At 39.4% G+C, this 15240-nt stretch overlaps 1 protein-coding gene across 13 annotated transcripts in view; it reads right to left on the bottom strand.

The window, feature by feature from the left end:
• Window positions 1–15240, bottom strand: part of tenm4 (teneurin transmembrane protein 4) — a 198362-nt gene that overhangs the window by 32303 nt on the left and 150819 nt on the right. For all 13 annotated transcript variants that reach the window (XM_026192532.1, XM_026192544.1, XM_026192543.1 and 10 more), the window contains 6 exons: window positions 13916–14132; window positions 9576–9695; window positions 5944–6205; window positions 4360–4627; window positions 4115–4258; window positions 90–339 (listed from right to left, as the gene is read on the bottom strand). In XM_026192532.1, coding sequence (XP_026048317.1) covers window positions 90–339; window positions 4115–4258; window positions 4360–4627; window positions 5944–6205; window positions 9576–9695; window positions 13916–14132 — 1261 coding nt within the window. The remainder of the gene's footprint in view (window positions 1–89; window positions 340–4114; window positions 4259–4359; window positions 4628–5943; window positions 6206–9575; window positions 9696–13915; window positions 14133–15240) is intronic.

A 15240-nucleotide genomic window follows, 5' to 3' on the forward strand; every position in this document is an offset into this window, starting at 1 on the left:
GCCTTTAGGGCATTTCTGTCTATCTCGATCGACCTCTGTGGTTTATGACCTGTATACAAGCCCATCTGAGTAGGCTACTCTTCCGTTACCTGAGCTCCAGGACGCTGGTGACATTCCCTGTGGTGAAAATCCTCCTCACATAGTTGAAGTCACCCACGTACAGACTTCCATCTGAGCCACAAGCCAGAGCAACAGGGGCCATCAGCTTGTTTCCGTCAGCAAGGCCATTACAGCTAGGGCAGGAGATGCTGCGCCTCCGCCCATTCCCCATCACGCTGCCGATTACAGGAGGCTGCTGGGAGATGAAGACGTTCTCTCCGTTGCCCATGTGAAGAATACCTGATGAGGGTACAGAAAAGAAACAGCTTATTTAGGTTAAGGAGAACAAGGGGGGTGAGCACAAAGCAGCATGGCCAGCTGTTAGTGGAAAACATTTTACAATTTTGGTTAGAGGTTAAGTTAAACCAGCTTTTTTTTCCAATTGTCATTGAAAGCAGTGTTTCCAAAAAAAAAACAACTAGGGGAGTGTATTGAAACTTTTTTTTCCAGCTATAACAAACTGCCTGATTTAATTAAATTTACATGTTTGAAAGAACCCTGAGAAATGATGTGTACAAACCCATCCCACCCGAACATGCTAGTCTGTGTCAACAGCTACAAAGCTAAAAATATATATATATATATCTTGTCATTATACTTTTGATACATCTCAATTTAACTTGCATTATTTCTATACAGTGCTTAACAAATTTATTAGACCACCTTTGTACTCACCCATGAAGTAAAGTTTTATTTTAATAAAAAACATGTCAAGACACACTCCAAAACACCTCCAGTAATCTGCAGATGAACAGAGAATCTATAGAGAATAGATTTCCAATCTGGCGTTGAGCAGCACAGAAGTTCATATAAATAATTTTGAAAATTCCATGTCATAAAATTTAATTGATCAATTAAGGTCCTCGAGCGGCTTGATGTGAGTGTAATGAAGTTCAGAACAAGTGGATTAAAATGGGATTCGTACTGAATGCTTTCATATTTCTGCTTGATGGATAAGCAGTTTGCTTATGCTAACGTGATACCAATGGGAATTTGGTGAGCTGAGCCTGTTCCACTGCTCTAACTCTTTGCGTTCCTGTCTCAATAGTGGTTCAAGGTAGCTTAATGCAGTTTAAAAGCTATATTGGATGAAGGATTTAAGGGAAAGTGTAAGTCAATACACAGATAAGCATTTGATGTGATTTTAAATAGGACTGTGTGTGTACCTCTATTAACTAGAGCCATGAAAATTGCACTGAGTGCCTGGGATTGCAATAGGAGGTCGTCTTGGTGGATGAAAACACGGGCACAATTTCACAGCAAAATAGGAACCAAGAAACCCTTGGCACAAGCATAATCTCTTGGAGCGAGAAAATTATCACACAGGCACAATCACGAAAAAGAAATCCAAACAAGAAAACCCAAAAGAAAACGAATATATATATTTGTTGTTGTTTTTTTTACCTGTTTTTCTATCTTCACCAGCTTTGCGGCAAACAAAATTAAATCAATAAAAATATAGCAGATGTGCAAGCATTCACATATGTACTTGCATGCACACTTTTTTTTAACATTAGTGTTGCCAATCTGCTCTTGGAAAATTGTCAAATATGTAAATGTAAAGATGTTGCTGCTGCCCAATCAATGTAATCATATTTGAAATTCAGCATCTGCATGCCTGTCTTAGTTTTGCTGCATCTGATGGTACTTAGTGACCTGAGATCTTTGAGCAGCACAACATTTGGTCTATCAGAAGAGATCAGCCAAGCATCCCCTTCCTGGGACGTGATTTAATCTTAGGGACTGCTGCTGCTGGGAGTAGCAGGCTGATAGCAATTAAATTAGGGATGATTCTAAAAATGCTGGGCATGAACAAGACATGAAGGTGCCAAAAGAGGGGGTGACTGGAGGAACTGGCAGTGCTGGTGGTGAGGGCAGTTCTCGCCTTCGTCTGGACTCCACTTTCAGGCTCAGCAGGTTTAGCGTGACAGATCAAAATGCCACCTTCGTGAGCACTTTTCAAGTATGCTTCATCTCCTCTGATGAGTCCTCCCAGACACAAACAGACACTGAAGCCTAGCTAGTGACAGGTGATGCACAAAGTTATTTCTACTACTGCCTTTTAGGAGTTATTTGATGGCAATAAGAAAATTGACCTCCCTCACCTAAAAACGGATGGAGGGAATAAAAAGTGAGATCTATCAAGGGCTACATGACACTGCTGAATGGAATAAAGCCTAAAAATGCTACAGGCAGGGAGGACAGTTTTATGTTACATTAAAAGCATCGTCTAAAGCACGTGGTGGAACCAGTGGCACTTCTTCTTATCTACTCTTTTCGGCACATTCAGGATGACGCGCAAAATATAAAAAGGACAGGCAAACCTAAAATATACACTTTTGTACAAAATGTACTATTTTTAAATGGGGTCCTGATAGCAACATTTTTGCCAATGTGACCCTATGCTTTTACTACCATCACAAGACTTAGATGTCTTGTTTTGTTTTGTTTTTTAACAGCAGCTAAGTGAAAAGAACAAAAATCCAAGACATATTTTTCTGTCATTTCTGTTCGCCTTGCTTCTGTCTTCTGCTCTGTTCATTGTGTTGGGAGTTTCACCATGTGGAGGCTCTCCCACACAGACATATACCAAGTGACAGCAGAAAACAAAAGAAGAAGAGGATATTGTTATTTGTGGACATATGTATATTTTAGAATATACATTTTAGTACTCCAGCTGTCTGAATATCATTAAACATTAAAATCTTAACAGCCTTCGAAGGACGCACTTGCATTGCTATGCTATTAATATATTATTTGTGGCATAAACTGTTTATATCAGCAATAATCATTTATCGCAGTTATATCTGGGGCAATATATCATCCAACTAAATCAGTATTCTAAGAGGCCTGTGTACAGTATGGGTGAACCAAATACAAAAAAATTAACACAGCCTGTCATGGATGCAGGTTCAAGGACCCAGAGGAGAATCGGGATGCAGACTGTTTAAACAGAAGGTGTGCCAGTTGCAGAGTTCAAAAACAGAGTCCAAAAATAAGAAGCCAAGAAAATCCAAACAAACCCAGGAGACCATGGAGGGGGGAGAAAAAAAACACTAGAGGAGCTTAACAGACACTGCAACAAAGACTGAGGGGGAAGGCTGGATTAATTGTACACATGGAGGTGATTCGGGAAGTGGAGACAGCTGGGGCGAACTCGACACAGGTGTAGACAATCAAGGCGAAGTAAAACTAAGCACAAAGCACAGGAGACTAACTTCCAAAGTAAAACAGGAACTAACTCAGAGAAAAGTACAACAAAATAACACACTCCATAAACTTGACAAGAACTTAAAGGTTTAAAATACAAGAGCGCAAAAAGTTTGAACCCTCAAGTGAATAAACAAGGACAAACTATACAATCAAATCAAACAGAAAACACCTGAAGCTGAATAAGAGCTTAGAACTCCAAACAATATAATAAAACTTGACACACAAGGAGTTAGCAGAGGTTAAGTAACGCAGAATGCGAGGAACCAAAATACAAATAACCCTAACCTGCTTTCAAAAGAAACAAGATTAAGAGATTGAGATTAATGCACAAACCCCCACAATGAACCAATAGATCGTGATCCAGGTACATCTTCTTAAAATTAAGATATGTTGTGGGATAAAGTTATATTTTGAAGGCTAATTGGGTACCAATATGTTTAAACATCTGAATTCAATATCAATACTGTAAACTGTATGATTAATGCAATGGTAATGATGATGATTATTAACAATAGCAGTAAAAAAATTTCCCTGATCTCCACAAATACTTTAATAAAGAAGCTGTTGAAAGGGTGCTGGCATAGCTCACTGGCTTAGCAGGCGACCGATATACCAAAGGCAAGTGCAGGCCGTTTCCTTTATGTAGTTCTTTTCACCTTCATCTACTGTACTCTGTTTTTGTCCAAGGGCTACAGTACGTTACTGTCCAAAATAAAGATGAAATGCCCCAAAACAAGTTTTTTTTAAAAAGAGAAGTTATTAAAACAAAAAATATATGAAAAGGAACAACTGGCTGACTCACCACTCTGGATATTTAAAGCATGGTGCTTGTCTATTGTCCACCCTCCCAGTTTTGAGGCAATGGTTTCGTAGCCCTGTAGTACAGCGGTCCTCTTCTCCCATAGAATAAGGTCTGGGCATGACTCATACTCAAAACCAACTGAAACTATGGAACAAAACAAAGATAAAATAGTAAAAAAATGTGTGTTCTCTGGATAAAAGAAAATCATATCAGTATAATCAAAAAAAATTTTTGTCGTCGCTTACCAAAAGCTTCGGACAAGCCATAGACCTTCTGGCTGTAGACATCTGTCTTGTCCCACACAAAGTCATACGAGAGATTTGGGGCTGCAGGAAACCACTTTCTGAAAAGCCTGCCTTCCACAGCCACCATGAGGTGAACTTTCATCAGGTTAAAAGGGATTAAGGAGTGGGTGAGAGTAACCCTTAGCACTGACTTGTAACCTGGGGTCCTGCTGCTTAAATAGCCGAGTCTCATTTCCGTTCCAGGTATAGGTACTTCTTCCTCCAGAGACTATGAACAGAAAAACAAAGCTTATTAAATATAGAAAAGCATCGATCCTGACAGAAGGTGACATGTTATAAATTCTGTCCTCACATTTGAGGTAATAATGTTCCACTGTTTTATTTTTTTGCTGTTCTTGTTTTACACAAAATATCAGCTTGTCAGTCTGTTGGTCAATGGCCACTGCAGCCATTATTTTTTTAGCCTTGCCTCCAACCACATCTATGGACCCAAGGGAGACTGGAAACACTAATTAGAGGACAATTATGCTCATGCGTTACATGGCATAGGATGAAGAATTTCTTCATTATGTATTCCAATGAGAATTTTCCATAATTGATTTCAAAATAGCAAGTCCTCCATTAGGATGGTAGTCTTTTCTATGAAATCCATATCGCAGTTGCGTAACCTGTGTGCTCTTGGGCTCAGAGGCTGCCAAGGCCAATAATATATAGAATAATAAAAGTTAGCTTAGTAAGATGCTGTTGCCTTTAGAAATTTTAGCTGAGGTCAGACCTGTAACAACAGTGGGTCAGCATTCATAGACTGTAGAGCGTTCGCAATGAGGATCAAGGGTCGACACCAGTAGTTTGGTTAACCAATTCCTGTCTTCTATAATTGAATCGCCTCTTTCCATAGTACAAAACAAGATTCAGAGTACTAATCAAAACAAGTACTTTAACTGTTATAGGTCAGATGACTTTTATGTGTGTTTTTTTAAATTATTCAAACAGGGCAGCTATTCATGGTTGACTTATCAGGATTCCTTTTTACAACTGTAAATGGGATGATGTCCCTGTACACGGAGCAGCAAAGACAAGGCGACTATAAATAAACTCAACTCAGACTAAATTCCCTGATATGCCATAAATCTTACGAAGCAAACTGGGAGGCAGAGTAATGAGAGAAGTGCAGAGATACCTGCTAGAAATACAGGAGCCGCACAAACAGTTCGACAACATAGGTCACCAACACAGAAGTCCAAATAGATGCTTACATCAAAAAGCCTCATGTAGATAAACTTGTATGCATAACTGTAAGATGCAAATCCTTCCTAGAGGTATTTATATGCATAAACTGGATGACTACTCTACAGTAACAACTGTTTCTGTGGATAAGATAATAATCATCACTCTGCAGTTAGGTACAACGTATATTATGAATTACCCAAATTTTACAGGCCAATTACACTTGAGTGATAAAAATTAAAGCACTGAGTCACTGTTATATTTATACTTGAAAAATAGTCTGTAGCTGTGCGGCATGAATCATTTACAGGAAGACCCATATGCATTAGAACCTGCAGGGCAGGGACAGAGCATCACCTGGATTTCAGGTACAACATTCCCTCTTTCAGCACAGGACCCAGCGAATGCGGTGAGCGGCGCTGGGGACACTACAGGGCTGGGCCTGGTAAAGCTGCTCAGGTCACAGCTAGGGATGTCATTCTCCTCATGCCGCATCACGATGGTATCCATGACAAAGAAACGTCCCCATGGCAACCAGAGTGTGTGCTCCTGGGTGATGAATGGAGCGCGTTCAAAGTGCAGGGCTATGGCTATGCCCCCATTGGTCACCAAGTCAAAACTGGAACACAGATGTGCACAATGTCAAAGAAAATTAACTGATTGTCTTACTTTTGGATGAATTAAAATAAATACAGTGAAAATTCCCATTCCCAATTTATACTATTTGTTTTGTGTTGTGCATCAAGCCTCTGTTGTGAACACGACACATTTGTTATTCTCTATTTAAAGGATAAAAAAGAGATTAATCAGTAATAAATTCAAAATTTAATTTTTTTAAAAAGTTAAAGAAAGGATGCTTTTAACTGCTTTGAATCATCTCTGTTACACAATGGAGCAGATACAATACGATTATAGATCACAATGTAAAAATGCAGGTTTCCTTGGTTTAATAATCTTAACATTTTATTTGAAGAATGCAAAGTAGCAGATTACAGGCGTGACTGTTTCACTCCAATTACCATGTAATGTGCTGCTCCTGTGCTCACATGTGTACTGTAAATGAGAGAGAGAGGTTTGTGCCGAGGGATGGAGGCAGCCGCCAGTACTTTATTGATCTCTTAGACGAAGGCTGTCCACTCTAACATCAGTCTAAAAGCCCTGCAATGCAATCCCATCTGCTGTTGCATTAAAGGGTCTCTGCCTCTGGACTGACCTGACTGTGTCTCAGTAAACAGGCTACATTTTGGCAGCGTCATCACCTCTAACTGCTGCATGGTACCTGCACCTGGACTGGACTTTTGCAGCTTTTGTCACTTCTCTCTAAGAGCCAATTAGCACCTGGTCACCTACAGGCCCCTGGGACAGGCAAACACTCTCTCTCTCACACACACACACACACACACACACACACACACACACACACACACACACACACACACACACACACACACACACACACACACACACTCAGAGTTTTTCTCAAATTACAGATACAGAAGTAAGTTTAAATAGTGCCATGTAAAATGGGCAAACTCCCTCTTGGTTTAAGCTTCTATATAAAGAACTCGCTCAGTCTAACTTCCCTTGAGGGTAAACATCTGATTGGCTGTGGTGATAAACAACAACTTGGTCCGCCCTTGATGTTTTGCCCTTGGCTGGGTGCAAGCAAAGTGAGCTTCTTCATCAGTCTCGAGTCTGCAGAGCAAGGCTCTCGTAGTACTCATGCAGCTGTGATCCATCAGTACCCATGCAGTTGCATTCAGTCTGTAGCATGCCTGGCAGGCTTGGGCTACGCAAACTCAAAATACTTCTGGACTACCATGGGCAGCATAGGCGATCGATGAAGAGATTCACTGGCTATTATCAATCATGACAATAGCCTTAAGGAACAAAATGATTACATTACCTACAGAAGGTTACCGCCTTGTGCCCTTTGGAAATGCATCAAACTAAGAAAGTTAACTACATTTTTACTCATTTGCCAGCTAATGAGCAATAACAGTATATTTATAATGGACTGCATGACGTCTACTTAGGTTAAAGTGAGCCAAGGTCAGAGCAAAAAGTTAGTAAGAATAAACACAGACTGTAAAACTACAAGTTCTCCCGTAAAGACGCTCACAAGTACCCTAATAATGTAATGAGCTTAAACCCATGTCAGCATTTTTCTCATTAATAGAGAAAAGCTTAAAAGCGAATAGGTCTGTCTTAATGCTCAGCCAATCAGAAAATAGCTACACAGTTGTAAAGAAACTAAACTAACCTCTTTTGTTTAGGCCTGAAAACTTTCCCAGATAGTGGAAAAGGTAATTTAAAAAACTAAGCCCTTGGACAATAAAGAACACATCATAAAAATGAGTTGAGACAGCTTTCCCATTTCTAAGTGGCTGAACAGGTGCATTTCTGATTTCACGCTGCACTGAGCCTGTTTACAGTGATTGCAGGGGAGTTGCAGGAGACTGGGCATGTTTACAGGGGAACCTGGGAGATGGAGTAGTGTTTACACATATGCTGGAAGGTAGAAAAGAGTATGGAGCTTTGCAAAGAAAAAAGTGACTGATGCATAAGAAAAAAAATGGGACACGCATAAATGGAAAAAGGATAGAGATGAGGAAAGTCAGTGCAGTGGAAAGGACATGAGACCTGGGCTCAAGGAAAGCACGGGAAATAAGTAAAAGAGCAGTACCCAGAAAGGAAAGGCTTATGGGCAATGAGAGATTAGAGGAAAGACAGCGTGAAGGGATGGAGAGCAGATGAAATGAGTGAAGAAGGTGAAGATGATGAAGTAGAGAAGAGAGATTTTTGTAAAAGTAAAGGGGAGAGAAAAACGACAGGATGGAAGAAATGAGGGGACGCAGGAATGATCAGGATCAAACCAGCGGCAAAGATGTGGGCCTTTAGAGTGTCAGTGACTGATAAAAGTGCCAGGAAGAAGTGGGGCTTGGAGAGCAAACACCAATTCATGTTGTGCTGTGATAGAGGGGCTCGGTTTGCCACAAGGCCTTACTAACACTGAGATACCTGGGACTGGGGGTTGTGAGTGTATACTGTATGCTTGTACAATCTTATCAAATACATTTAAGATGAAAAGAAAAAGAGAGAAAATTATTAGAGATTTTATTCTCAAGTTTTTTTCTCTTTCACTCCAAGAAACACGCCGAAGCTAGTTTGATGTTTTTCTCTGTTTCTCTGAGAAACTCTCCTGATGCCAAAGCAGCCTGAACAGCATCGCTCAAAGAACGCTACACAGAGAACTCAGACTTTTTCCTCTTTCTTATTTAGAACACATTGCCACAACAATTTATCTTCCCCCAAAGGGTTTTTAGTGGTGCTGTAATAAAATAACAAAATAGCTTTTTTCCTGCTTTCCTGAACAGCCAGAACATATGTGGAATTGTCTGAGGAAGTAAGTGGTAATGATCTATGACAGTCACATTACTACGTATTATTTTATGGTCATAATTATAACATCCAACTAATTAGAAAAACCATTTCATAAATGGCAAAAGCATTATTAAACTATTTAGAGAGGATAAACAAGGAGCGCAAACACATTTCTGTGACCTAAACCTAACTGTGTCACTTAATTCTCTTAATCTTCTATTGTCGAATAAATAATGTCCATCTGCACAATGTTTTATAGCTCCAGTGAGATGCTTTGCATTGGCATATTTTATTCTTTCCCCACCCTGCTGCTACTGAAGCATAACTTATGAGTGTACCAGAAGGGCTTTGTTTGATTTCTCTGGGAATTGAGCCGAGAACTCCAAAATTGGACCAAATGAAATCACAAAGCAGATCAATGGCAGCACAGTTTGCTGTGGCAACTGTGTTTTTTCCCCCCCTTTCCATCGTTAAGATTTTGTAAAAGTATTTGACAATGATCTAAATATCACTATCTGTACAGCATTTTTAGGTAACTGCGAGAGAGGTTTTACTGCATCCTTTACTCTCTGCGTGTGCTTTGATATAAAGACTCAGGTTCTTACCTTCCATCCTGCCTGGTGATTGTGTAACCATAAGATGGGTTATTGATGAAGCTGATGTTCACTCCTACCAGTGGCGTTCCGTCTGACGTCACGACTTGTCCACGGATGACACAAGCATGGCTGTACGAAGTGAAAAAGATCAGCATTATTGCTCATTGCATAGCAGTACAAATAATTACAAGCTAACAGCAGGTGTCCTGCAGTAAAACCTGTATTATCTTGTTTTATTTATATAATTTCTGTCCACGCTAAAATATGCAAAAGAGGATGGATAAAACATTCAGACAGCATATTTTAACAAAGCTAAAAGGTTAGATAGAATGTACCAACAATACTAATGCTGCCTACAATGAATTCTTGGTTTATGGAGAAAGGACCCATTACTGCATACCATTCCATAGCTCGTTCCCATATTTCCTGTTTTTTAAGGTCTTTTTTTCCTTTTCTTTTTTAATCTGCTTCTATCTAAAAGTCAAAATAATGAAAACGAATTGATACCAATTGATACCACATACCACCAGCACTTAAGACTGACATTGTGGATTTTCTATATAACACAAAATGACGCTATCTCAGCGTACTTATATTAATACTAATACACTCTGTCTCCTCCTCCCCCTCCTACTACTACTATTAATATTTTTTTTTCTTTTCAGCATTAGAAATAGATCAACAGAGAGGAGAAACATTAAAGTCAGTATGGATTTGCTCAAAATAGAAATACTGTACACAATAAAATAGCCATAACAGAAACACAACAAACTAACACCTCCTAGGGTGTCTCTAAGGGTTTTTCCATCCAGAATGGAAGGATAATGAGATAAGGAAGCTTTACTTTGCTTTTGCTCTAATTAAAAAAGAGGAATTATCTTTTCCATTACAGAATGCCAGAGAGGGAAATAATAGGACTGCAGATTGCAAGACTTGCTTGGCTGATTATCAAGACCTCAACAGATTTCCAGACTGACATCAGGCCTCCAGAAGCTGCATAAATTAGATCTGATCATCAGTCGCCACCAATCAATAGTGGGAAGTCGTCCAAATTCACCTCCTAATCTTACTGGACTGATGAGTTGAGACCTTGCTGTAGCACGTCTCCCTCGTCGACTCTTACCCTCGTCATTATCAAGGCCCGACTCATGGTCAGCCGTTGTTTCTGTAGTCGTTTGCAAAAAATTGGTCCCCTAACAAATGCCTTACTGTCACTTCTTCATTAGACCATGGCTATTTTTAATACATTTGGGTCTTAAACACTGCCACGTACTGGAAACAATTAACACTAGCGTGTTAGTAGCTGCCCTCAACATGTCCTTACCAGAGGCAAGATCATTCACCCTACACTATCCTGGTCCCCAGGAACCCTGTTTTATGTTAATTAGGCCAGGTCTCCTTCAGAAGACCTTCGCTGTCCACTACTGTGCTGTAAACAAGCAAGGAGATACTGCTCTGAATCCTTGGGCTTACACCCAAATATCTAAGAGGATGCATTTACATAGAATTATTACCAAAGTTAACCCAGCACTGATCTGGCTGTCTACATTTAATCATTCACAGCAATAGTTTATTTTAGTCTTGTTTGAAGTTTCAGCCGTCTCCATTTTCTTGAGATGGAGTTGTGAAAGCGGAACTATCGCCTTCCTGCTTCTGTGAACCACATCGGAAGCTGATTCCTCACTGTCAAGACAAATGATTTAAATATTGACATCAAATAAAACCCTGAGACAGAGTGGCAAAGGAAGCATGAAGAATTCACTACAGAAAATTCCATCCTTTGTGAGATTTCACAAGTCCAAAGGGATTCGCAAAGAGAAACATAGAGGACATGTTATAGTATGAAATAATCTTTAGTTTAGCTTATCTAGTCAGACGTCACAGTGGAGTGTGTCAGATGTCATTTTCACCCCTCACTTGAACAAGTCTTAAACTTACTCTATATAGGAAAAAAAACATCAGGTTTCCTTCAGGTGATATTTATGGTGACGATCCAAATGACTACAGCAACATACTGGCTGGTTAATTTACAAGAAAATAAGAACTAAATGACAAAAGGAGAGCTTTTGATCTATATCTAAAAAAAGGTAAAAATAATGGTAGTAAACATTAAACGGTAAAGATTTGAAGCATAATTTGGAAATACCATCTTTCACAATTGTGTAATTGTGAGGAAACTACATTGTTTTCTCACACTGACATCTCAGATACAATAAAAGCTGCGTGTCAGCTTTAACTATAGAGAACCTTCAATGACCACGGCTAATAAATAGTACCATTAACTCGGAAGCAACGGAAACATCATTACCCACGCAAATGAATTGATTACAGGGGAAATCCTGCTGAAACTGTAAGCATGTCACTGCAGCCCTCTCTTTTCCCTGTCTGCGTGTTAATAGCATGCTGAACAGGGGAAAACGAGGAGACGTCGATATAAATTTTTAGCTCTCCAAATATACTATGCTGCTAAAAGGGCTAGGACACACAGAGAAGGAAACAAACAAGAGATTTTCTGACATTAATGGTCTAACGCTGATAAAAGAGTTCTAAATAAAATAATACAAGTGCACGCCTGTAAATGAAGTAAATGGCTTCTGCCTCGCTATTATATGCCAGCTATCAATCTTTGCCCAAATTGTTCCGCGGACAAAGCTCCTGTTTACTATTCTGGTCACCATCCACTGCTGGGCATAGGCAGTCTCTTGTATTATGTGTCATGGTGGAGAATCAAGATGTTTCATGCAGTGGCAGATGCTTTATTCAGTGGCACCTTTGCAGCTTTTTGCGGTGGGAAACATCAGAAATAGAAGTCCAACATGTCTACTAGCACAAGGAAGCGGTTAGAGGATCAATAGCCAGATGATCGGGTGACCAGGGCAGGAATATCAGGAAGGAAGATGCTGAGACCGTGCCTTTAAGGCTCATCTGAAGCCCAGAGCTCCCTGTCATAACTGTTCATATCTGTCAGTGGTTGGGGAATGAATACCAAGCATGAATAATAGATTATCACTGATATTTTTAGGTGAGCTGAGGCCTCCAATCTTGCAGCTCATCTCTGGATTCTTCATTTTACTTATTTATGTCTGCATCTTGTGAGAGAGACAAGAGTATTACTCAATCCTCTATGCCGCTTCCTCTGTCCAGTGAAGAACTGCAAAATGTTGAGTGGTTCTTGAAAGCTAGTAAAATGTCAACGAGGGAAAATGTCACACCGCTTCTCTTAAGTATCAGCTGACGCTACTGCAAAAGTAAAAAAAAATAAAAAATAAAAAATCAGCCATACTTTACTTTGCTGATGCAAATCACAGAGGTTTTTTAAAGCCTTTACTGACACTGGTGTTTGAAAGAATTAAATCAAATTTGGCATAATTTTCATATGTTAACAAGAACCCAATGCTAACATGTTTTTTAAAGTACAAATGGTCTGCTTAAAAAAATGTTAAAACACCTAAAAAAAAAAATTAAAACCCAACAAACCATTACTGAGTCACATTTTAATACCATTTTCAAAACATTTTCAAATATTCTCAATTTACTTTCTTTAGGCTGTTGTCTCGTTCTGTCACGTGGGTATAATAAGTTGAGATGAGAGAGATACATAAGCGAGTGAGATGCAAATAAGTGATGCAGCCTCACAAGCGTTTAAAGATGAAAAGAGAAGGAGACAAAAGAAAACAGAGGCAGGGGAACCTAATGGGAGTTTGACTGCTTTCCTGCCTGATATGAAAGGATCTCAGATTCCATGGCTGGGGTGTCATGAGCTCTGCCTCTGGGAGCGGGCCTCAGATGGATTACCGTAAAAGTAATCACAATACATAAATATGAGATGCCTTTCTTTGTAGGGAATTCTCCTTCCTTTTTGCCACATTCTATGTCTGTCCATCATCATCTGTCCATCATCCTCCAAGCCTCATCGTTCATTTCAGCCTTACTTTCAGCCCCCACTGACTGCTGCCTCCTTTCCCTTTGGGCAAATATTTTCATCTGGATTTTAAAAAGCACATAATTTACATCTACTAAGATCTGTCAGTGCTATAACTGTAGCGCAGTAATTTGAAGCGGCCTATATTAAAAGTAAAATCCACTGATTTATGCCTGAACCTCAAATGTCATTACTTAAGAAAGCGATAACACAACTGTTGAGTTCACTGAGCATCAACTGATAATTTGACTGGCTCAACCAGGAGGAATCTGACAAGAATCTTAAGCATGAACAACAAACGACGATGCAGAATAAAAAGGGAATTCAACCCAATACCGTAGCTGGTTCTGGTTATATTATTAAGAGAATTGGTTAGAGAAGGCTGCGCTGGGTGCTGTCTGGTGAGAGTAATGCAAAAGTCACTCACTTGCCATCGAAGGGGTTTGCTCCAGGGATTATGTGGGTGCTGTCCCTGCCCACAAGGAAGCGCACCCTGTCATAGAAAGTCTGTAGGTTGCTCTGTGCAGAGGACATCTGTGTCTCCTGGATGATGTCCAGGGGATCCGGGGAGCCCACACACAGGGAGGTAGTGTGACAGGTTGCCTGCAGACAGCAGTCTGGATCCATGCAGTCCACCAGGCCATCTGACAAGGTCAAAGAAGTCAAAAACACACAAACACTGACTCATTAAACAACAGCCTAGACACACACCTGGCAAAAGAAAGTATAAAGTACTGCTCAAAGTTGGTTTTAGGGTGTGTTAAGCACAAATGCTTTGAGAAATAAAAGTTTAAAATATATATATAGCCATTAACGTAATATAAAATACAGTAAAGATAAATAAAAAATCAAATTGGTGCTTGCTGTCACTACACTGCATCTTTAAAACATAATAATTTATCCTAGTCACACTTGCCCACATATTTTTAATGTAGGTGGCAGATAAGTTGATACAAGTTGTTTAGGGCTTTGTGTTTGAGAGTATTGTTATGCAGCGGAATAAATCTGGGACAGCTCGGATGATGGATAAGAATTTGTTTGCATTTTTCAGAACTCAGAAGATCATTTATTCTCACAAAATTCCCAGCTCCATTTGCAGAAGTGTAGCCCAAAACCTGCAAGGACCTGCCATGCACTGTTGGCTGCAAACCTTTGTCGAACAAACAGACTTGTATTAAATTTACATTAATCAGGGAAAGTAAGCAAGAGTACCTGCTGCTTTTGTTATCAGAACTCAAGTTTTTTTTTGTACTATGATTAGTTTGCTCCACATCAAAAAACAATAGTTTGGAGCAAATTATCATCTTGAAAGTCAGAAAGCATACAGAACTGCAATAAAATGTACAAAATGTTCTAAAAAGATCGTTTCAAAGTCTCCCATGAGAAACTATCGGAGCCCAGCTGCTTTTTGGCACTGCTGAATTTCAAATGCGTCCGAAATTCATCAACTGTGTGTCCTCGGATGAGTGTGTTGTGTTTCCATCTTTAACCTTGTCTGTTACTTTGTGCTTCTGCTATTAGCTTATCAAATTTATTAGACCACTTGTCCAAAAAAATAAGAGAAAATTAATATTTCAGAAATATAAGCTAAAACTAAAAAAATATATTGCTGTTAATTAGGGAAGTAACAAACTGAATTAATGTTTTTATACCCAAACTTGAGCTGACACACTGGAGTTTTCTCACAAATTAATCAAGAGGCTGTAAATGTAACAACTCTAATTTGTTGTGTTAATCAAAAAATAATAATAA

This window comes from Astatotilapia calliptera, chromosome 14, assembly GCF_900246225.1.
Source record: "Astatotilapia calliptera chromosome 14, fAstCal1.2, whole genome shotgun sequence".
NCBI classification, from domain to species: domain Eukaryota; kingdom Metazoa; phylum Chordata; class Actinopteri; order Cichliformes; family Cichlidae; genus Astatotilapia; species Astatotilapia calliptera.